Here is a 26,138-nt window from a genome sequence, read left to right on the forward strand (position 1 = left end):
AGCAAGAAAAAAAAATTACATACTATATCATATGTGCTGACATGGTTTATATATTAAATATTTTCAGCATAATTACACTGACAGAACGAGTTACATCAATAGGAAGTGAGTTCCAAAATTTGAGACCAGTACAAGCTGATGTATTCAAAGCAATTCTTACACACGGTATATGAAGTGCAGTTCCCGTTCTTTCTAAATAACTGTACATTTGGGAGAGTACCATTTTCAAATCATACATGATTGAGCCTTGCTTCAAGAGATAGATATCTTTTACCTTTAATAGTTTATTACTATGAAACAAAAAAGAAGTATGAACATGACAATTTACATTAAAAACAATTCTAATCACCCTTTTCTGAGCAACGAGTATCTTAGTTAGTTGCGTTTTTAGTGCCAACACTAAAGGCAAAATCAGAGTAGAGTATAAAATAAGCAAAAATTCTTGTGGCACAAAAGAACGTAATTTTTTTAATTAAACCAGTATTTTTAGACATAAATTTACAAATATTACTACAATGTGGTGCCCAAATCAGCTTCTCATCAATGTGTATCCCAAAAAACTTGGTGGAAGTTACCCTAACAATAATAGCATCATCAAAAAATACGCCTCCAGGTAAATCTATTAGGGAATTACTAAAAAGCATAAAGTTTGTCTTTTGAAGGTTCAAAGACAACTCATTTGCATGGATCCACAAAGTATCTAATAAAATTTCACGATTTTTATGAGAAAAAAATACCCTTGAATCATCTGCAAAAAAAAATAAATCATAGGACGTCAGACGAAAAATGAAAATAATTAATATATAATTAAAAAAAAAGGAGAAGGGATCCCTGAGGCACTCCGCAGGATATAGTATGATGACTTGAGTTATTTCCATTTAATGATACATATTGTTTCCTTTCAGTTAAATAGCTCCTGAACCAACTAAGAGCGATGCCTCTGACTCCATAATATGACTATTTACCAATTATAATTTCATGATCAACAGAATCAAACGCCTTTGGGAAATCCAAGAGTATGCCTATTGTGTGAAGGTGTTTATCTAACGCTTGAGCTATTTTATCGGTGAAATGTAAGATAGCAGGCGTAGTGGTGTGTTTTGTCACGAAAACCAAACTGGAGTTTTGAAAATATTATTTAAAAATATTACTGTTCTATCATATATCAGCTTTTCTAAACAATTTGAAAAAAGATGTCAATAATGAAATGAGTCTATAATTACATAACGTTTGAGGATCACCCTTAACAAAAAATGGCACTACCTCATGGAAATACATGCCTACACCGCCCTGTCTTTTGTGAGTACAGTTGTTGGAAATAAAAGCCTAATTATTAATATTTAAAAATACACTATCGTTCTCTTTTAACCAAGTTTCTGTTAATCCTATAATGGAAATTTAGAGTCAAAACAATTTTAAATCATATTCATGCTATCAACATTTTTCTTAAGGCTTCTACAATTACAATTTTCTACAGATAATTGCTTATTATCATTACAAGTGTGCTTATTGAATTCGTCAGGAGTCACATACGGGTAATCAAATGGTAATCTATCTAATACGGTATCCATGTATAATTATAGAAATACTGGAATGCCAAAACTGATGAAATATATGTTCTATCATCATCCATGTATATGCAAGTCTGTGCAAGAAACATAATAGAAAAATGAAGGGACATAGTTAGAAGGTTCACAATACAATGTACAACAATAACTACAAAAATATAGCAATATACAATTTTAAAAATCAAAATTGGAAGAAAAAAAAGGTCAGGGTTTTTGTGATGTTTGAAAAGAATCACACAATATGGATTACTCTTTCTTAATCCATTCATGATATAATGTGTTGTCATTCATTAATTTTCTCTAGCTCTTTCCTTTGCCGTTTGTATTCTTATTTCACCCCTACAATGTTTACCGTGGAGAGAAACATGAATTGAAATACATTAGTAAACTGGCATATTCATTGATATAATTATAATTATAATCGCATAATCATCATGTTCATCATTCTTATCATTATCACCTATATCAACAAGATTTTTAAATCAGCATGATTACTAGCATTATCCTTATTTTTTCAGGCATCAATGTCATCTCTAGTATCATCCTTATAATCATCGTCATCTTCCCTATCACCATCATCATGATCATCAATGTATACTGCAACATCAATTCGTCTCATATACATGTTTATATATGATTCTACTCTCCTTGAAAGATGTTTATAGTCTTCCAGTTAAGCGGATTAAATAAAAGATCACCTATTTAGTTTCAATGACTAATTTAATTTCTCGTTTTATTGTTTTCTTTTGTTTTCTTCTGTCGTTGAATTAACTGCCATTCACCGCCATCGCAATCACCAACACCACCATAAACATTAGCTTTAACATCGTCACCATCATCATCACCATTATTACCATCACCACAATTGAAATATCACCACCACCTTCATCACCACCACATGACGTGTATAGACTGTATTTGTTTTAAATGATTATATATAGTAGCCAGACTGGTATTACCTTCTGCATATAGGCCTACTACTAGATATAACACATGCATTTCATTTAAATCTAGTTACAATTAGTTTTGAAATTGTAATCATTCTACTCTCAAAAAAATAGGCCAGGATTAATGATATGCCGGAGACGCCAACTTAGAATCTTTACAAGAATCATGGCACCCCCAAACTTATGACAATATATATTCTTTTTTTTGTACATGATTATTTAAAGAAGACTGATATTACCATCGGCATACTTATAGAAAGGACACCTGCATTTATTTTAAGTGTATGCTTACAATACGTGCAGGGGACCTTCTCAAAGTATTAAAGCGATACTGAGCTGATGATCTTTCCGCCCCAGCACAGCGCCAACTCATGGTCAACTTTCCAACAGTGCGTAACCTAACATCCAATTCACGCAGACGGAGGACTCGATGCGAGAACCAAGCGCGTAGGATATCAGCGAGTTACGGGACCATACTGTATGGCTTTAGAGTGCAATTTCGCTTTGGCTATATACTGTAATGACACATATACATTCAAACTCCCTCTTTCGTTTTTATACTTTTATAACTTCATATAAAGCTCCTGCTATACAGTCAAACTTGTCTCTGTGGCCACCTCTCCATTAAAGGCCCCCGGTCTGTTATGTAGTGGCTATGTATTTTGTCTCCCTTCAGAAAGAAAAGTGTGCGGTAGAAGCTGTCTGCAGCTAGTGGCCATTTTTTTTTAAAGTTTCCGTTCAGTGACCTTTGTAGACAGGTTTGACAGTACGTAAAACTCGTTCTGTGTCCTACTTCATGGAATCAATTTTAATTCGGCAACTCGTACTCCGGCTCAGTATTCCCATCGGCCACTCCCAAGATTGATTTCTTCACTCTAGCTGTTTGCTCCACTATTTGGGGACCCCACTGGAAATAAGCTTTCAAGCTTTCGTGGGTTATCCTGTTCAAACTGACTTAATTTTGATCTGTTATTCTTGTATATTGTTGTATATTGGAAGCTTGGCGAATAAAAATCAATCAATCAATCAATTCTTTCATTTCCATAATTATTCTACCCCCTCAATTGCATACATGTGGCCTGTTTTTCCGTGTCTAGTTTCTTTGATGTTCTCGTGGGCTGGTTGCATCTAAGGACGTGAAGGGATCTAGTTTCTGGCCCTCCCTGTCACTGACTGACTGCTTTAGAGCGATGTTAGAGCGTCTGAAATAAAGGGGAAAGGATTATGGTGAGGTATAGCATTGTATCCTCTGGGGATTAAGAGCGCTGTATAAATCAAATTATTGTTATAAGTATCATTATTATTGTTATCATCAACAGTAGTAGTAGTAGTAGTAGTAATATTATATTTATTTTATTATTATTAGAAGTAATATTTATTTCTCTATTTTTGAAGAGGATAACTCAAGATCAGTAAAGTCAATTTCTTTCAATTTTGGCAATTATTACTATCATAATTATTATCATCATTTCTAATATTATAATTATTATTATTTGTTATAACCATCATCGTTACCATCATCATTGACCATATTTATATGGATAGGGTTGGTCTAGTAGGCTGCAGTATAATTATGCGTGCCTATGAGCGTACATGTTTGCGTGTGTGTGTGTGTGTATGTGTGTGTGTGCGTGCGCGTGTGTGCGTGTGTGTGTGTGTGTGTGTGCGGAGGGGGAGCGAGTGGGGTATCTATAAGTGGCGGGGGAAATTGGGTAGGGGCGGGAGGAAGGTAAACTTGTTCTTACCTGAGATGCAGGTGCATCAATGTTATGAAAATAGCATACAAGGCAACAAAAGCAAGCACTATGCCCACAACGATAGTGCTGACCGCTTCTGGAGAAGAAGAAGAATAAAAAAAAAAAAAGATTATAGACGATATACAAGGCTGTACAAATTCGTAACGCACAAACATCATAATTTTGCATTAACCTTATAGACAGTAACCCCTTTGGAAACCTAGAATCATGTCATTTTTTAATTCACTCTTTAATATATGAACTTTGATCTTTATATTATTTTTCTTTCATCTCGTTTTATAGGCTAGAGGCCGATTCTAACCAGTTTTACTACTTCATCAACAATATTAATTCACAAAATGAAAAGTTTAATCATGAAAGCTACGAATAAAAAATTAAAAAAAATCACTTTTGAAAATAATCCATTATGATGATTGCTTGGTTATTGTTTAAGTGGTTCAATTTGTTTTAATGTACAATGTGGCTTTCCCATTTTGCCTATTGGAATTGAGGGAATGTGATGCAACACTTATTAAAATCATAATCAAATATGTCAGACTTTTTCTTTAGACTTTATTCATATTTAGGCTATAAACAACACGATAGAATACAAAGAGATGGCGAGACAAGAACCTTGACCACACACGTTTGTTTCGTCAGTGCTCTTGATAATGAGGTTCCATCTTATAGGCTTGAGAGATAAGCCTATTAGATTTGTCACTTGATATCCGTTAATTCCGATGACACGATTGATTTGATTTCAATGAAGTATACACACAATTAAGAAAGAATTACATTTTCTTTGGATTAGACCACTTCTCAGAAGCCCTTTGTGAAGGAAACCAGGTAATTGACTTACTTTACTAATTAAAAATAATACCACGAAAGACTTTCAAAAGATTTTAGGGAGAACTGCAAAGGGCTTTCAAGAAATCCATTTAGTAAAAGAAAACTTATATCCCTATTGTATCGCCTCTAGAAGTGTTTGGATAATGTAAAATGTCATAGTATTTTCCACTCATTTACTAAAAGGTGACGGACTTTCAAGACATTTGAAATTGCCTTATATGTAAATTATTTTCTCAAAAGTCTCTGCGATGGTGTTTAATATAGTGTACCTTTAGAATAATCACTCTCTTGGCGGTTTACTGTTGTTTCAGGAGAAACAGCCTCCTGCGTCAAAGTGGTTGGCGTAGTTTCTACTGTGTATAAGCAATTTATGGGAAAGAACAGAAAAAGGAGCAAAGCGCTTCATTATTAGGTGGTCTGTTGTCAACAGACCACCTATTGATTTCGTCAGAATTTTCTTTCTTTATTATTATTATTATTTATTTTTATTTCTTCCCGTTTTTTGTTTATCGGTTAACTCAAGATCGGTTGTGTTAATTTCTTTCAATTTTGACACAGTCATAGGTCATTGTCATGAGACGTGACAGGAACATTTTCAAGGTCATCAGGTCATCGTGACGTCATCCAGGCGCCATTTTGTGAAATCACGTTATCCATCATATCTTCATGATGCATAAGCAAAGGTCATTCATATTCATATCACATATACTTAAGGTCAAGGGTCAACAAGTCATGTCATCAAAGGTCACATAAAGGTCATGACGCGCGCGTATGTGCGCGTCAAATTTTAGAATTGCTCAAAATCACTTAACTACTAAAGGAGAGTACGAATCAGGTCATTTGAAGCATTTCAAAATTTTCCGTCCGTACTTGTCCCCGCGCGCGGTGCGCGCGCTCACAACGCGTGGAAAAGGTCAAATTCAATTTGTTTACTTGATTTAGATTCCTCTTACCGTAAATGACAATTTACATTAATTTCAGTCACTCTTAACCTTTCATAAGGCCGTGAGCGCGCGTCAAAGTTCAAATTCCGCGCGTGCTGCTATGGGCAATATAATGCAAATTTGATCAAAAACATGCTACTTTATAAATCGAAATAGCTCTTCAGATAGTCCGTCGACCCCCAATTTTTATATCATGGTTGGAAAGAGCATGAGTTGGAGATATGATTTCATACCACCCTGACTCGTACAAAGTGAAACAAAATCTTCATATTTGCATCTAAACTCAACAAAATGTATTTTGTTGATGACGTCATTTTTGTCTTTGTTTAATTGAGATTATCTCACTTATCGGTCATGGATCTTCTCCCAGATTTCAATATGTTGTAGCTGAGATAATTCTCTATCAGAAATAAGCCATTTATTTTTCATTTAGATGACGTCATTATAGTTAAATATTCGATTAAAGGCGACAATGCATAATTTGTCATATTTGCGTGTTATGTCTATGGGAGGTCACTTATTTCAAAACATGAATCTGCATGACAATGTGTTTTGACCAGTATCTCGGTTGTTATTCAACAGTTTTCTCCTAAATTTTAGTATGTTGTCGCTGAGACCATATGTTATCTAAATCACCCCTCATTTTTCCGATAAGATGTCAGAATCACGCTCATGACCATGATCATCATCATTATCATAATGATGATAATCATCCTCATCAACATCATCATGATCATCATCATAATCATCATTGTTTACATGTCGATATAACTTCTCCCTTTTTCAATATAGTAAATATTATAATCTATTATAAGACTTGAAGACAGACCACCTTATTCGTCTTCGTGACGAATTAAATTTCTAGTTTATTTTTATTTCTTCCCGTTTTTTGTGGTCAGGATAACTCAAGTTCGGTTATGTCAATTTGATTCAATTTTGGCACAGTCATAGGTCATTATCATGAGACGTGACAGGAACATTTTCAAGGTCATCAAGTCATCGTGACGTCATCCAGGCGCCATTTTGTGAAATCACGTTATCCATCATATCTTCATGATGCATCAGCAATGGTCATTCATATTCATATCACATATACTTTAGATCAAGGGTCAACAGGTCATGTCATCAAAGGTCACATAAAGGTCATAACGCGCGCGTACGTGTGCGTCAAAATTTGAAAAAGCTCAAAATCACTTAACTACTAAAGGAGAGTACGAATCAGGTCATTTTAAGCATTTCAAAATTTTCCGTCCGTACGTGTCCCCGCGCGCGTTGTGCGCGCTCACAGCGCGCGAAATAGATCAAATTCAAAATGTTTACATGATTTGGATTTCTCTTACCGTAATTGACAATTTACGTTAATTTCAGTCACTCTTGACCTTTCATAAGGCCGTGAGCGTGCGTCAAAGTTCAAAATCCGCGCGTACTGCTATGGGCAATATAATGCAAATTTGATCAAAAACATGCCATTTTAAAAATCGAAATAGCTCTTCAGATAGTCCATTGACCCCCAATTTTTATATCATGGTTGGAGAAAGCATGAGTTGGAGATATGATTTCATACCACCCTGACTCGTACAAAGTGAAATAAAGTCATCATATTGGCATTTAAACTCAAACAAATGCATTTTGTTGATGACGTCATTTTTGTCTTTGTTTATTTGAGATTATCTCACTTATCGGGAATCGATTTTCTCCCAGATTTTGATATGGTGTAGCTAAGATAATTCTCTATCAGAAATATGCCATTTATTTTTCATTTAGATGACGTCATCATAGTAAAATATTTGATTAAAAGCGACAATGCATAATTTGTCATATTTGCGTGTTATGTCTATGGGAGGTCACTTTTGTCAAAACATGAATCTGCATGACAATGTGTTGTGACCAGTATCTCGGTTATTATTCAACAGTTTTCTCCCAAATTTTAGTATGTTGTCGCTGAGACTATATGTTATCTAAATCATTCCTCATTTTTTCCGATAAGATGTCAGAATCACGCTCATACTCATCATCGTCATCATCATCATCATCAATATCATCATCATCATCATCATCATCAATGTCACCATCATCATCATCATCATGGTCTGAAGATGATCATCATCAACATCATCATGATCATGATCATTATGATCATCATCATTAACATCGTTTTTATCATCATATAACATTATCATTATCATCATCATCATCACCTTTACTATCATGATCATCACCATGTTCATCATGATCATCATTGTTTACATGTCTATATAACTTCTCCCATTCTCAAATCTATCATAAGACTTAGACAGACCACCTTATTCGTCTTCGTGACGAATTAAATTTCTAGTTGTTATTATTAGTACTATTAATATTTATATTGTTATTATTATGTTAATATTATTACTGTTATTATGATGTTAATATTATTACTGTTATTATCATTACAATCGTCACCTTCATCATCATAATGATAGTCACCATTATCTTTATTATCATTATACAGTATGAATACTGATGAGGCTACCCTGGGTAAACAAGACATATTATTATTATTATTATTATTATTATTATTATCATAAAGATAACATCAAGTAAACGGTCATCATAGAACATTATTCTACACAATGAAAAAGTTAAACTAAAAGAAGCATACACATTTCTAACACTTATTTCTTAAACTATTTGTGAGGACAGTCACGCTTGGTAGACAACGATCGATATATTAAAAATAAAAGATTTGAATGAACATTAACTCCTTTACCTTTTTTTCAAGCAGGGTATATTTAAGGGAATGGGATCGGCTATCAAACCATTAAACAGAATATGTGTCAAAAGATGACATTTAATATTGTATTTGTCATGTAATAAGACTAATTGTATGGTATGCAAAAGCGTAAGTATTATTGCAACCACATTTCACATCATAGAGAGAGAGATCATGTAATTTGTTTATGTTTCGGTTCATGATTATAACGTATTCATCATGTCATCCACATTTATATAAGTTCTGCCGCATATTTTCTAACTCAAATAGATATGATTTTAATGTTTTGCATGTAACATGTGTCTTCTGGAGGGATAGGAAATTCCAAAACAACGATAAGTTTCATCGGAAGGAAGAAGAAAACTTTCATCGGAAGGAGGAAGAAACTTCCCGTAAAGACTTTTGATATTTAGGTTAAAAAAGACGCACGTCAAACATCACATTCGCAGTGAGTCAGTTCTTGGGATTACCCCTGAAAAGGAAGCCTTATTCACATATAAGGTGAAGGGAAAGGATGAATGGAAAGAAAAGTAAACATCCTGCGGTCACACATATGAAAGAATAGTTTGCATTAATAAAGGTTTATTTAAACTAATTTATATGCGTGAATCATTAAGATCTCAGCCCAAAGGTGTCGATCAATTCCCGCTTTGCAACAATATGCACCTTGTCTTCTTTAGTGAGCAAATATTATTGATTATTTTTAAATTGGAAATACTCTAAAACAAATAGACATTAAAAATTGTAAGCAATACCAGTAAAAGCTTTAAAGATCTTACTCGCGTCATCGCACAAAGCTCCTGTATATCCCGCAGCACATGTACATTCATTGTTCTCACAGGTACCTCCGTTCAGACATGGGTCCATGCCCGAACAGTCAACTACAGAGAGGAAGAAAGAATATCCTTAAATTAATGATGACATTTTACTTTAACCGTTCACTTGAAATTGCGTGAATGACGACAATAAATATTGACATTAATACCAGGCAGTGTACACAATTTAAGAATGATATTATAGATATATTGACTGCTATGAGAAGCATAGCTGTTTCTATAAGCTCTAACGTCCCCGAGAGCCTATAGAAGCATCTATGCCTCTCATAGCAGTCAATATAGCTCAAAGTTGTAACTCGATTCCCGCCCTGTATATTAAACAATATATGCACTTAGTTTTGGGGTTAGAGGAACTTTAAATGCACGATATTGGCGTTTCATGGCTTAAATCATCGTTATCAATTAGTTTCCTTTACACCAAAAAATTACTTGACGTACACGTTAAATCCCGATTTAAGAATAGATTTCCATACCTGTACTACACGAAACTCCATTAAATCCTGCAGCACATGTACATGCATTGTTCTCACAGGTACCTCCATTCAGACACGGGTTGCTCCTAGAACAGTCGACTATACAGAAGGGATAGACGAGATATATTCAAAACAACAACGGCAAATATTACCTAATGAAATCAAATTCAATTGTTGGCCTTTAAGTGACACAAGGGTGACGTCAAAGCATTCTAACAGCAAACATGATACATAGAATCGCATCTGCTATTCATACCCTATCAAAATATGAAAGAAGAATTGGGGGGTAACCAGCTATTCTGAAGAGTTATAGCGGATTAAAAATGGCAATTTATGCATATGCGCGCGTGCGTCAATTTTGAGATTCAAGTTAACGAATGAGTTAAAGATACGTCAATAATGGCTAAAACTGATTTCAAATTGCTAAGAAGAGTATCAGCAACACAATACTAGAGAAAAATTGAACTAATATAGGCTATTCAGTACGGACGGCACAGGCAAAAAAACGCGCGCGCATACGTCCACGCATGCAAATTTTGTAAATGTTCAAAATGGTCTGAAACTTGAGTAAATTGGTCGATTAGGCATTTTGACCAATTTTAAACTTTGACGCATGCGTACGTGTCCGTTATGACGCGTGCACGGACATGGCTGTGATCAAAGCAAGGATCAAAGATTTATCCATGACGTCAAGTATATGTTTATACAAAATTATTCAGAAATGACAATGTATGATGCGAATATGTTCAATAGACTTTAACAAAATGGCGCCTAGATGACGTCACGCATCAGTAATACAAAAAAATCTCTTCGTTAGGATCAATATGACACATGTCAAGAAAATGTTATTGTCATTTATGAGTGAGAAATGAACAAAATCCATTCAGAAGAAAGGGGAATAAAAAGATTTCTGACGAAATCCATTCGTGCTCTCCTTCGCTGAATGACAGATCACCTAACTAGAACTTTTTCATGTGCCCCTACAGGGTTGATTCAAATTATTTTATTTCTCATGCAAAACATAGGACAATGAATAAGTATCACTGGCGTACCTATGGGGGGCAGGGGGGCAGAGTGCCCCCCTGACGGGCTCCAGGGGGAAAAAAGAAAAAGGGGAAAGAAAAGAAAAAAAAGGAAAGGAAAGAAAAAGAAAAAAAGAAAAGGGAAGAAAAAAAGGAGAGAAAGAGAAAAAAAGGAAAAAAAGGAAAAGGAAAGAAAAAAGGAAGAAGAAGAGAAAAGGAAAAAAAGGGAAAAGAAAAGGAAAGGAAAAAAATGGGGAAATTAAAAAAAAAAAGACCATGGCCGTACGCACCAGGGGGGGGGGGGGCAGTTGACCCCAGATATTTTGAAAACGTACAGTTTTTTTCCTGCAAATGTAGTGTAGGCCTATACCAAATCCTTCAATTCTACTTTTGAAAATGCAAAAGCACCCTCATGACCAGTTCGGTCGCTCGAACTCCCTTCACTCCTTTTGCTTTTGAGATTTTTCGAAAACTTTTAACGCATCTTTCCCCCCTCCCCCACCAGAAAAATATTCCGCATACGGCCCTGAAAAATTTAGACAAATGAAAATAGGAAAATATAAGTGATATAACAAATTCGAAACTCTTCGCTGGCGCGAACTGCTTGCTAGCCTATTTTGTATTAAATGTTTTCACTTGCCCGTCCCCCTGAAAAAAAGAAAAGGATTAGCATTGCCTAGAATACAATTGTGCCTGCCCCGACGGGCACCGACCTGCAACCATGGCAACAATAACACACAGTGTATGTACCAAATGTTACTAAAAGAGAGTAATTCATTTTTCTCGCTCGCTACACTTGCTCGCGAATAAAATGAATAGATATTGCTTTGGAAACAATTGTGCCCACCCTTGACCTGCAACAATATCATTAAAAATGGAAGAGTTTTTACGCCCTCTCGCCAAAAAGGAATTGAATCGCGTTAAACGCGATTGCGTCCATTCTGACCTGCACCAAAAAAAACTAGTTTATTTATTAATTTCTATTAAAAGAGAATTTTTTTTTTGCTTGCTCGCTATGCTCGCTCGCCAAAATGGAATTGACACCGCTAACGTGCCCGCCCCAACCTGCAACAACCAGTTAATAATTATGTACCAAACGTTATTCAAAGAAGTTTTGGTGTGCTCGTGCTCGCCAAAACGAATTAACATCACCTTGGACATGATTGTGTAAGCCCTGCCCTGCAACAAAAAAAATCTGAAATTTATGAACCAATTATCATTACAAAAATTTTGCTCGCTCGCTACGCTCGCTCGCCAAAATAGAAATAACACCGCTTTCAATAATCACGTCCGTGACATGGAACAATGAACCCAAGTTTATGTACCATATTTTCCCTATAAAAGAGAAGTGATTTTTTTGCTCGCTCGCTACGCTCGCTCGCCAAAATAGAAATAACACCGCTTTTAATAATCACGTCCCTGACATGGAACAATGAACCCAAGTTTATGTACCATATTTTCCCTACAAAAGAGAAGTGATTTTTTTGCTCGCTCGCTACGCTCGCTCGCCAAAATAGAAATAACACCGCTTTTAATAATCACGTCCCTGACATGGAACAATGAACCTAAGTTTTATGTACCGTATTTTCCCTATAAACGAGAAGTGATTTTTTTCGCTAGCTCGTGGAATTATGTGCGCACCACTAACCTGCTACAATATCATTAAAAAGAGAAATGTAGGGGGTTTGCCTTCCCGCCAAAATGGGATTGACATTGCCTTAAACACGATTGTGCCCGCCCCCGACCTGCAACAATGAAACAAATTTTATATAGCAATTCATTGAGAGAAAGATGTATTTAGGCTCGCTAGCTAAAATGGGTATGAAATCACCATAAACACAATATTGTTCCCGCGCCCTGCATGGGACAATTGAACCAAGTTTAAGTGGCAATTATTAAAAAAAGAGTGATTTTTTTCTTGCTCGCTACGCTCGTTTGCAAAAAAATGAAATTAACGTCGCTAACAAGTGAATGTTCCCACCCCAACTTGCAGCAATACCAGTTTACATACCAAACGTTACTTAAAGATTATTTTTTTGCTCGCTCGCTCGCCAGAAGTGAAAATTAGCATCGCCTTTTTTGTTTGTTTCTGTCGCTTGCCCCCCCTGACGGAGTACCCCAGGTACGCCACTGATAAGTATATTACAAAAATTATGCAATGAAACTACAAATATAATAGAAATAGCATGAGAAAAGAGGAACTAACTAGAAGTAGAGCTTGTTGAAGTGTTAGTTCCTCAGATGCTGTTTTACAATATAACATGAACAAAGTATACTTAGATGGAAAAAAAATAGAAATAATATGTAGCTAAGAAATTATGGATTTAGGGAGGGGGATAAAAGAGAGGGGAAAATGGAAGAAAATACTTAGTAGAAGGCAAACAAAACAGTAGAACGAGGGAGAAAGGAATTGAGTCGAGAGTCAAACGAACCGAATTCCAGAATGATTTAAGGATCTACAGAGAAGAGTAGACATACAAATATAGGAACTTTTACCAACTCAAGTAATATACGGGAATATTAACATGATGAAGGAATACTATAAAGAGGTATTTTATTTAAGTGCTTAAAATGTGTTATGTTTTATCTACCGTTTGAGTGCAAAAATAATAGTTTATTCACTTACCTATCATACATCGAGATCCACTGTAGCCATAGGAGCACAAGCAGAAGTAACGGTTGGGTATATTAATGCAGATGGCACCGTTCAAGCAAGGGTAACTAGCACACTCGTCGATATCTACAAGAACAGGTAAATTTAACCAGAGAAACAGTATATTACGAGGACATCGCTGGGTAGGGCTAGTTGGAGTCCAGTAATACAAAAGAATCTCTTCGATAGGATCAATCATGCAAATCATGAAAAATTCACTGTCATTAACCATATTATTCATGAGATATGAAGCGAACAAAATCCAAACAGAAAGGGGGTAAACAAAATTCATACCTGTACTACATAAAGCTCCTGTATACCCCGACGCACATGTACATGCATCGGTTTCACAGGTACCTCCGTTCAGACATGGGTTCCTACCAGAACAGTCCACTACAAAGAGGAGAGAAAATATCCTCTAATTTATGAGGAAAACTTACATTCATCTTTCACGTGGATGAAATATTAAAATAATATTTGGTAATTTACACACAATTTAAGATTAGTGTATTAAATATTGTCAGCTTACAAAGTAGGTAGGATTCTCTCATCTTTATACCACTCTTTTTTTCTGGTGGGGTGTGGGGGGGGGGGCGGCGGTGGTTGATATCAAAAATATTTGTTTCGAAATATATGAACATGTCCAATGTTTGATATCAGCGAGTCATGGCTTTAATCATCGTGATCATCGAGTGTAACCATTGATTTCCTTTAACTCAAAATTGTATTCGTCGTTAAGGATGAATCCCGATTTCACTTAGCCTATGTTACAATAGAATTCCATACCTGTACTACACAAAGCTCCATTCAATCCCGCAACACATGTACATGCATTATTTTCACAGGTACCTCCGTTCAGACATGGGTTGGTACCTAAACAGTTAACTACAGAGAGGAAAGAAAATATACTTAAATCAGTAACAAACTTTACATTCACCGATCGTTAAAATACGAAAATAATATTAGGTTAATATAAATACAATTTGAGAATGGCATATTAAACATTAATAGATTCCAAAGTAGGTAGGCTTTCCCAAATCTGTATACCACTCTTTTTATGGGGGGTGAAAGTTAGAATGTTGATATCGAAATATATATTTTTAAAAAAGGGTTAAATACACGATATGAGAGTATCATGACTTATATCTATTCATTATCGTAAACATAAAGAAACCATTTATTTCCATTAAAACAAAAATACTATTTTACGTGTACGATGAATCCCTATTGCACTTAACGTATATTACAATAGAGTTCATGATAAACTGTATTACACAAATGTTTATCAAATTTCATAGCTTATGTACTTGTTTTCACATTATGCATAGCTTACGGTGGGGTGGGGTTTCCAGTCCATCCAATATGTTGCCGACCCGTTTCTCAGGGTAGCGATTTGTGTTCAATCATTCATTTGTTTCTCTCTATCGCTCTCTCCTTTCTTCTCTTCTTTTATTTGGCCTTAAATTTATTTTCTCTTTCTGTTCTGCTCTTTTCTTCCGTAACTCTCTCTGACCCCAACCCTTTTATTGTTTGCAGCCAAAAATGGGCTGCGGGGCCGATTCGGGCCAACCTAGATCCGACAGTAAAATGATATGCTTTTCATACCTCTGTCACACAAAGATCCAGTAAATACCGCAGCACATGTACATGCATCGATATCACAGGTACCTCCATTAGAACATGGGTCGCTAACAGAACAGTCAACTACAAAGAGGAGGGAGATCATACCAAACAAAACATGTACATTTAGAAAGAAAATAATAAGTGACTATCTGTGAGAACAGTCACGCTTTGTAAAAAATCTTATATTAAGAATAACAGATAGTAACTTGTATTGTGACATCATCAAACAACAGAGAAGAATCCATGATTTGCTTTACCTCGTTTTTAAGCGGAGGCAGTAGTGATGGGAATAGGGTCGGTTATTACAACATTTTACAGAATAGTGTCAATAGATAACTTTGAGAGTTGGTATGTATTATGTAATGAGACCAAGTATAAGGTATGCAAAGGCATTGATTATTACTATTAGTAGTATTGTAACCACATTTCACATTATAGAGATATAGTTTAATTTGTTTGTATTCAGGTTTATGATTACACGTATTAATTATGTCATATACATTTATGTATGTTCTTTGTTAGTATCATTATCGCCTATTTTCTATTACAAATATATATGATTTTAAATATGGCCGGTAACAGGTGTCTTCTGAAGAAATAGGATATTCCAATACGATGATAACTTTCATTGGAAGCAAGAAAAAAACTGCCGGAAAAGATTTTCAGAGTATTAATGTAAAGTAAGACGCTGGCCAAACGTCACAGTCGTAGTAAGTCAGAGTTCTAGGAATAACCGCTGAAAAGGAAGCCTTATGCATAAGAAGGTAAATGGAAAGGATGAATGGGAAGAAAGGTAAACAACAAACCGTCAGATATTTCCAAGAATAGTTTGCATTAATAGTAATATATATATAATATAATGATTTATTCAACCTGTGAATTATTTAGTAAGATCCCAGCCCACAGGGTTGCCCTATATTTCCTAATACAAATATATATGATTTTAATGTTTGGCTTGTAACATGTGTCTTCTGAAGAGGTAGGACATTTCAAAACAACGATAACTTTAATTGGAAGGAAGAATACATTTCCGGCAAAGATTTTCAGAGTACAAGTATTAATGTAGAGTTAGACGCTGGTCAAACATCACAGACGTAGTGAGTCAGAATACATGTACTATATTCAATTCTCTCGGTAAATACAACAAAGGTGTTCTAGAAAACAATCTGATAGTCCTGGGGACCCGTTGCATAAAACTTACAACTTTGCCATCAATGGCAACTACTGTGGTAACAGGGCTCAACAGCCAATCAAAATCAAGGTTTCTATGGTAGTTACCATTGATGGCAAAGTTACCATCAATGGTAAGTTTTATGCGACGGGTCCTGTGATTCCCTTTGGACAAATTGGAATCAGTGTAAATTTGTAAAAACCGACGAGAAGTTGTAAGTACACATTGTGCACTTTATTTATGGCTATAAGTTATGTATTATGATTGCGTTATGATAAATGTAGAATTCATTTTCGATGTGCTAAATACAAGTATAAAAGTATATTTTTACTGAAACTGTTTGATTGTGTTTGAGGTGATACCATATTTACAATTATTAATAAGCTAAAGACATAACTGAGGATCTACTTTAGTCATTGAATTATGTTAATCTTCTAATTAAGTCTTATTTGTTTGTAATTCGTTTATATATCCTTTTGTAAACCTTGTCTAGAATGGATTAAATTATCTGTGTGCATTAGTGAGAACACAGACACAAACAATTTGTTATTATTTGCAATACATTTCCAAAATGGTCAATGTAATTTTAAACAAAAATGATAAAATCCTAAAAGATCTTACTGGCGGCACTGCACACAGATCCCCTAAAGCCCGCTGCACATGTACATGCATTGTTCTCACAGGTACCTCCGTTCAGACATGGGTTGCTACCAGTACAGTCAACTACAAAGAAGAGAGAAAATGTCCTAACATTCAATGACGAATCTTTCCATTCACTGTTCACGTGGAAACGCGAAATGCATGCATGACAAAAATACATTAATCATTATTGTCATATCAGCCAGTCAGGTTAATTAGTCTTTGTTAGGGTACTCCGGAAGCAAGAGATTACTGAACTAAAGACATAACTGAGGATCTACTCTTATTCATTGAATTATGTTAATCTTCTTTTTTTTTCTTATATGTTTGTAATCAATTTATATATTAATTTGTCAACCTTGTCTAAAATGGATTACATTAAGGTGTATTTAACCCAAGTATCTGTGTGCATTAGTGAGATCATAGACACAGACAATATGTTTTCATTTGCAATACTCTAATACGAATAGACATTTCAAAAGCGATCAATGTATTTTTTAAAACAAAAATGATAACATTTTAAAAGATCTTACTGGCATCACTGCACAGAGATCCTTGATAACCATATGCACATGTACATGCAGCGTTTTCACAGGTACCTCCGTTCTCACATGGGTTGTAACCAGTACAGTCAACTACAAAAAGGAGAGAAAATATCCTAACATTTAATGACGATTTCTGTTTTTTTAAGGGGGCGGTGGAGGCTTTCACTGTATACGTTGCAAATGCTTTGTAACATATGTCATCTAAAAAGTAAAGACAACGATAACTTTCATTGGAAGGAGGAAGACTTCCGGAAAAGATATTCAGAGTACATGAATTGATGTAAAGTTAGACGTTGGCTAAACATCACAGTCGCAGTGAGTCAGAATACATGTACTATATTCAATTCTCTCGGTGAATACAACAAAGGTGTTCTAGAAAACAATCTGATAGTCCTGGGGACCCGTTGCATAAAACTTACAACTTTGCCATCAATGGCAACTACCGTGGTAACAGGGCTCAACAGCCAATCAAAATCAAGGTTTCTATGGTAGTTACCATTGATGGCAAAGTTACCATCAATGGTAAGTTTTTTGCGACGGGTCCTGTGACTCTCTTTGGACAAATTGGAATCAGTGTAAATCTGTCAGACCGACGAGAAGTTTTGAGTACACATTAAGTATCTTGCATATGACTATAAGTTATGTATTATGATTGCGTTATGATAAACGTAGAATGAATGTGGATGTGCTATTATACAAGTGTATTAGTATATTTTTACTGAAATGACTTGAGTGTCTTTGAGGTGATACCATATTTACGATTATTAATAAACTAAAGACATAACCGAGGATCTACTTTAGTCATTGACTTATGTTAATCTTCTATTTAAGTCTTTTATGTTTGTAATTCGTTTATATATTCTTTTATAACCCTTGTCTAGAATAGGTTACATTGGTGAAGGTGTTTTTAACCTAATAATCTGTGTGCATTAGTGAGATCACAGACACAGACAATTATATTTGTATTTGCATTACTCTAATGCGTATAATTATGTAATAGACATTTCAAAGGTGGTAAATGTATTTTTAAATAAAAATAATAAAATCCTAAAAGATCTTACTGGCGTCATTGCACAAAGATCCTCTAAAACCCGATTGACATATACATGCAGCGTTATCACAGGTACCTCCGTTCAGACATGGGTTGATACCAGAACAGTCAACTACAAAGAGGAGAGAAAATATCCTAAAAATTGAATGCAAATCTTTCCATTCACTGTTCACGTGGAAATGCGAAATGCATGAATGACAGAAATACATTAATCATTATTGTCATATCAGCCAGTCAGGTGAAGTATTAGTCTTTCTTAGGATACTCCGAAAGCAAGAGATTACTGAACTAAAGACATAACTGAGGATCTACACTTAGTCATTGAATTATGTTAATCTTCTATTTAAGTCTTATATGTTTGTAATTAATTAATGTATTATTTTGTCAACCTTGTCTAGAATTGATTACAATAAAGAAGGTGTATTTAACCCGAGTATATGTGTGCATTAGTGAGATCACAGACACAGACAATATGTTTTCATTTGCTATACTCTAATACGAATAGACATTTCAAAAGCGATCAATGTATTTTTTAAAACAAAAATGATAACATTTTAAAAGATCTTACTGGCATCACTGCACAGAGATCCATGGTAACCATATGCACATGTACATGCAGCGTTTTCACAGGTACCTCCGTTCTCACATGGGCTGTTGTCAATAGCACATACAACTACAAAGAAGAAAGAAAATATCCTAAATTTGTTAATGTCGAATCTTTCCATTCACTGTTCACGCAGAAAAGCGAAATGCATGAATGCGAAAACTAAAATATTCAATTATTATCATATCAGCCAGTCAGACGGACAAGTCTTTGTTGGGATACTCTGGAAGCAATAGATACTTAAAGTATAGAACACTTTTAAAAATGCCCCCCTCTTAAAAGATGAAATGGAAGCTCTTATTACCAATCATGTGAAAGAATGTTTTTACTAATACGGGATGATACAAATTTTGCCGGGAAACCGTCTACTAATTGATATAATTGGTAAATTATCATATCGATCCGGCCCGGATAGATATCGCGAATGCACATCAACATTGATTATTTGGGCATATCTGTTTCTTGCGAATTAGGGTTGAAGTATTGCAATCTAAACCTCTAAAGGCAATATTTAAACAATATTGAATGGATATTTTGCACCCAAATCCCTTGAACCGCCATTTTACCACTACCGGTCTCTACCTTTAAACTAAAGACCTAACTAAGCATCAACGTTTGTCATCAAATTATGTTAATATTATATTTATGTCTGATATGCTTGTCATTCGCTTGTATATTCTGTTGTAAACCTTATCTAGAAAAGGTTAGAAAAGCTAACGTGTTTTAAACATAATTATAGATGAGCATTAGTAAGATCACAGACAAAGGCATTTTTATTTTTTTCTGATACTAGACATTTTAAGAGTGGTCAATGCCTTTTTTTAAATAAAAATGATAACATATTAAACGATCTTACTGGCGTCACTGCACAGAGATCCACGGTAACCCGATCCACATGTACATGCAGCATTTTCACAGGTACCTCCGTTCTCACATGGGCTTATGTTGTCAGCAGCACAGACAACTACATAGAGGAGAGGGAAAAAAATCCAAAAATGTATGCTTAATCTTTCCATTCACTGTTTACGTGGAAATGCGAAATGCGAATTGCATGAATGCTAACAATACAATATTCAATTATTGTTATATCAACCAGTCAGACGGACAAGTATTCGTTAGGATACTCCATAAGAGAGAAATGCCTAAACTAAAGACAAAACTGAGGATCTACCTTAGTCATTAAATTATATTTATCTTCTATATAAGTCTTATATGTTTGTAATTCATTTATACACTCTTATGTAAACCATGTCTAGAAAAAGTTACATTGGTAAAGGTGTATTTACCCAAATTATCTGTGTACATTAGTGAGATCACAGACACAGACAATTGATTTTTATTTGCAATACTCAAATACGAATACAGAATAAACATTCAAAAGTGGTCAATGTATTTTTAAACAAAAATTATAAAATCATAAATAATCTTACTGGCGTCACTGCACAGAGATCCACTAAAACCCGATGCACATGTACATGCAACGTTCGTACAGGTACCTCCGTTCAGACATGGGTTGGCACCAGTACAGTCAACTACAAAGAGGAGAGAAAATATCCTAAAATTTAACGACGAATATTTCCTTTCACTGTTCACGGGTAAATGTGAAATGCATGAATGACAAAAATGTAATATTCAATTATTATCATATCAGCCAGTCAAACGGACAAGTCTTCGTTAGAATACTCCAGAAGCAAGAGATACTTAAAAGTATAGACCACTTTTAGAAACTCACCCCTCTCAAAAAATGAAATGGAAGCTCTTATTACCAATCATGTAAAAGAATATGTTTTGACTAATACGTAATTGTACAAATTTTGCCAGGAAACCGCCTACTAATTGATATATGGTTAATTATCATATCGATCCGGCCTAGATAGATATCGCAAATGCACTTCAACATTGATTATTTGGGCATATATTTCTGTTTTTTGCGAACTTAGGTTGATGCATTGCCATTTAAACCGCTAAACGCAATATTTTAACAATATTAAATAGATATTTTGCACCCAAAATCCTTGAACCGCCATTTTACCACTACCGGTTTCTACCTTTGAACTAAAGATATAACTAAGGATCAACATTTGTCGTCAAATTATGTAATTCTTCTATTTAAGTCTGATATGTTTGTAATTCATTTATATTTTCTTTTGTTTACCTTGTCTAGAATAGGTTAGATAAGCCAAGCAAAGGTGTATTAAACCTAATTATCTCTGAGCATTTTTACAATTTGTCAACCTTCTCATTAATGTTCGACACTGTAGCTCGATTAACACTTTTGTAATTTTGGAAGGTAGAATAATTAATGAAGTTTGTACGTCAGGCTGTCGCTGGGAATCGACTAACAAAGGCAATAAAACTAAATTAACATTGTGATTTTCCACTGCTGATCGAGCGGAGATGCAAAACGTGAGTTGAATTTGATGCTGATACGAAGCATAAAAGACTTTGTATCTATAATGTTGTGATGAAAAAGAGCAATTGCTTCATGTAATAGGTGTTTTTTTATGTAATCTGCTTTGACTTGATAACTTACCTTGGCACGGAGTCCCAGTAAAACCAGCAGAGCAGGCACAAGTATACATGTTCAATCCATTAGTACAATCTTCATTAACCAAACACGGATTGGAAGTACATTCGTCGATATCTGTGCAAATTGAGATCGAAAGACAGTGAATGGAATACAGGCGACTAGAAAAGTAGCGATTAGAACCGGGGTAGACTTACAATTTGTCAACCTTCTCAATAAAGTTCGACACTGTAGCTTAATTCAAACTTTTGTAAAATTGGAAGATAGAAGAATTCATGAAATTTGCACATCAGGATGTCGCTGGGAATCAACTAAAAAAGGCCATTAAACTAAATTAACATTGTAACTTTCCTCTGTTGATTGAGTGGAGATGCAAAACGTGAGTTGCATTTGATGCTGATACGAAGCATAAAAGACTTTGTATCTATAATGTTGTGATGAAAAAGAGCAATTGCTTCATGTAATAGGTGTTTTTTTATGTAATCTGCTTTGACTTGATAGCTTACCTGCACAGGGAGTCCCAGTAAAACCAGCAGAGCAGGCACAGGTATACATGTTCAATCCATTAGTGCAATCTTCATTAACCAAACACGGAGTGGAAGCACATTCGTCGATATCTGTGCAAATTGAGTTCGAAAGACAGTAAATGGAATACAAGCAACTAGAAAAGTAATTTCCCTTTTGACAGATTAAGCTTTTTTAACAATTGGAACCAGGGTAGACCTACAATTTGTCAACCTTCTCATGAATGTTCGACACTGTAGCTCGATTAACACTTTTGTAATTTTGGAAGGTAGAATAATTAATGAAGTTTGTACGTCAGGCTGTCGCTGGGAATCGACTAACAAAGGCAATAAAACTAAATTAACATTGTGATTTTCCACTGCTGATCGAGCGGAGATGCAAAACGTGAGTTGAATTTGATGCTGATACGAAGCATAAAAGACTTTGTATCTATAATGTTGTGATGAAAAAGAGCAATTGCTTCATGTAATAGGTGTTTTTATGTAATCAGCTTTGACTTGATAACTTACCTTGGCACGGAGTCCCAGTAAAACCAGCAGAGCAGGCACAAGTATACATGTTCAATCCATTAGTACAATCTTCATTAACCAAACACGGATTGGAAGTACATTCGTCGATATCTGTGCAAATTGAGATCGAAAGACAGTGAATGGAATACAGGCGACTAGAAAAGTAGCGATTGGAACCGGGGTAGACTTACAATTTGTCAACCTTCTCAATAAAGTTCGACACTGTAGCTTAATTCAAACTTTTGTAAGATTAGAAGATTAAAGAATTCATGAAATTTGTACATCAGGATGTCGCTGGGAATCGACTAAAAAAGGCCTTAAAAACTAAATTAACATTGTGACTTTCCACTGCTGATTGAGTGGAGATGCAAAACGTGAGTTGAATTTGACGCTGATACGAAGCATTAAAGACTTTGTATCTATAATGTCGTGATGAAAAAGAGCAATTGCTTCATGTAATAGGTGTTTGTATGTAATCTGCTTTGACTTGATAGCTTACCTGCACACGGAGTCCCAGTAAAACCAGCAGAGCAGGCACAGGTATACATGTTCAATCCATTAGTGCAATCTTCATTAACCAAACACGGAGTGGAAGCACATTCGTCGATATCTGTGCAAATTGAGTTCGAAAGACAGTAAATGGAATACAAGCAACTAGAAAAGTAATTTCCCTTTTGACAGATTAAGCTTTTTTAACAATTGGAACCAGGGTAGACCTACAATTTGTCAACCTTCTCATTAATGTTCGACACTGTAGCTCGATTAACACTTTTGTAATTTTGGAAGGTAGAATAATTAATGAAGTTTGTACGTCAGGCTGTCGCTGGGAATCGACTAACAAAGGCAATAAAACTAAATTAACATTGTGATTTTCCACTGCTGATCGAGCGGAGATGCAAAACGTGAGTTGAATTTGATGCTGATACGAAGCATAAAAGACTTTGTATCTATAATGTTGTGATGAAAAAGAGCAATTGCTTCATGTAATAGGTGTTTTTATGTAATCAGCTTTGACTTGATAACTTACCTTGGCACGGAGTCCCAGTAAAACCAGCAGAGCAGGCACAAGTATACATGTTCAATCCATTAGTACAATCTTCATTAACCAAACACGGATTGGAAGTACATTCGTCGATATCTGTGCAAATTGAGATCGAAAGACAGTGAATGGAATACAGGCGACTAGAAAAGTAGCGATTGGAACCGGGGTAGACTTACAATTTGTCAACCTTCTCAATAAAGTTCGACACTGTAGCTTAATTCAAACTTTTGTAAGATTAGAAGATTAAAGAATTCATGAAATTTGTACATCAGGATGTCGCTGGGAATCGACTAAAAAAGGCCTTAAAAACTAAATTAACATTGTGACTTTCCACTGCTGATTGAGTGGAGATGCAAAACGTGAGTTGAATTTGACGCTGATACGAAGCATTAAAGACTTTGTATCTATAATGTCGTGATGAAAAAGAGCAATTGCTTCATGTAATAGGTGTTTGTATGTAATCTGCTTTGACTTGATAGCTTACCTGCACACGGAGTCCCAGTAAAACCAGCAGAGCAGGCACAGGTATACATGTTCAATCCATTAGTGCAATCTTCATTAACCAAACACGGAGTGGAAGCACATTCGTCGATATCTGTGAAAATTGAGTTCGAAAGACAGTAAATGGAATACAAGCAACTAAAAAAGTAATTTCCCTTTTGACAGATTTAGCTTTTTTAGCGATTGGAACCAGGGTAGACTTACAATTTGTCAACCTTCTCAATTAAGTACAACACTGTAGCTTGATTCAAACTTTTGTAAAATTGGAAGATAGAAGGATTCATGAAATTTGCACATCAGGATGTCGCTGGGAATGAACTAAAAAAGGCCATTAAACTAAATTAACATTGTGACTTTCCTCTGTTGATTGAGTGGATATGCAAAACGTGAGTTGACTTTGATGCTGATACGAAGCATAAAAGACTTTGTATCTATAATGTTGTGATGAAAAAGACCAATTGCTTCATGTAATAGGTGTTTGTATGTAATCTGCTTTGACTTGATAACTTACCTGCACACGGAGTCCCAGTAAAACCAGCAGAGCAGGCACAGGTATACATGTTCAATCCATTAGTACAATCTTCATTAACCATACACGGAGTGGAAGCACATTCGTCGATATCTGTGCAAATTGAGATCGAAAGACAGTGAATGGAATACAGGCGACTAGAAAAGTAGCGATTGGAACCGGGGTAGACTTACAATTAGTCAACCTTCTCAATAAATTTCGACACTATAGCTTAATTCAAACTTTTGTAAGATTAGAAGATTAAAGAATTCATGAAATTTGTACATCAGGATGTCGCTGGGAATCGACTAAAAAAGGCCTTAAAAACTAAATTTACATTGTGACTTTCCACTGCTGATTGAGTGGAGATGCAAAACGTGAGTTGAATTTGACGCTGATACGAAGCATAAAAGACTTTGTATCTATAATGTTGTGATGAAAAAGAGCAATTGCTTCATGTAATAGGTGTTTGTATGTAATCTGCTTTGACTTGATAGCTTACCTGCACACGGAGTCCCAGTAAAACCAGCAGAGCAGGCACAGGTATACATGTTCAATCCATTAGTACAATCTTCATTTACCAAACACGGAGTGGAAGCACATTCGTCGATATCTGTGCAAATTGAGTTCGAAAGACAGTAAATGGAATACAAGCAACTAAAAAAGTAATTTCCCTTTTGACAGATTTAGCTTTTTAGCGATTGGAACCAGGGTAGATTTACAATTTGTCAACCTTCTCAATTAAGTACAACACTGTAGCTTGATTCAAACTTTTGTAAAATTGGAAGATAGAAGAATTCATGAAATTTGCACATCAGGATGTCGCTGGGAATCAACTAAAAAAGGCCATTAAACTAAATTAACATTGTGACTTTCCTCTGTTGATTGAGTGGATATGCAAAACGTGAGTTGACTTTGACGCTGATACGAAGCATAAAAGACTTTGTATCTATAATGTTGTGATGAAAAAGAGCAATTGCTTCATGTAATAGGTGTTTGTATGTAATCTGCTTTGACTTGATAGCTTACCTGCACAGGGAGTCCCAGTAAAACCAGCAGAGCAGGCACAGGTATACATGTTCAATCCATTAGTGCAATCTTCATTAACCAAAC

The 26,138-nt window shown here is 35.2% G+C and overlaps 2 protein-coding genes across 2 annotated transcripts; both read right to left on the minus strand.

The window, feature by feature from the left end:
• Positions 1 to 3,608: 3,608 nt before the first annotated feature.
• LOC105442995 (fibropellin-3-like) lies at positions 3,609 to 14,331 on the minus strand. The gene is made up of 8 exons (XM_030995099.1): positions 14,310 to 14,331; positions 14,075 to 14,173; positions 13,754 to 13,867; positions 10,106 to 10,204; positions 9,576 to 9,677; positions 5,370 to 5,453; positions 4,261 to 4,348; positions 3,609 to 3,717 (listed from the first exon to the last, which is right to left on the minus strand). The coding sequence occupies exons 1-8, from the start codon at positions 14,329 to 14,331 to the stop codon at positions 3,609 to 3,611; spliced, it is 717 nt and encodes a 238-aa protein (XP_030850959.1).
• Positions 14,332 to 21,457: 7,126 nt separating this feature from the next.
• LOC115928186 (fibropellin-3-like) lies at positions 21,458 to 25,635 on the minus strand. The gene is made up of 6 exons (XM_030995100.1): positions 25,528 to 25,635; positions 25,029 to 25,139; positions 24,501 to 24,611; positions 23,474 to 23,584; positions 22,447 to 22,557; positions 21,458 to 21,468 (listed from the first exon to the last, which is right to left on the minus strand). Exons 1-6 carry the CDS (start codon positions 25,574 to 25,576, stop codon positions 21,458 to 21,460), a joined length of 504 nt encoding a protein of 167 aa, XP_030850960.1. The 5' UTR covers positions 25,577 to 25,635.
• Between the last annotated feature and the right edge of the window lie 503 nt (positions 25,636 to 26,138).

This window comes from Strongylocentrotus purpuratus, unplaced genomic scaffold (genome assembly GCF_000002235.5).
Source record: "Strongylocentrotus purpuratus isolate Spur 01 unplaced genomic scaffold, Spur_5.0 spur5_scaffold_21, whole genome shotgun sequence".
Lineage (NCBI taxonomy): Eukaryota > Metazoa > Echinodermata > Echinoidea > Camarodonta > Strongylocentrotidae > Strongylocentrotus > Strongylocentrotus purpuratus.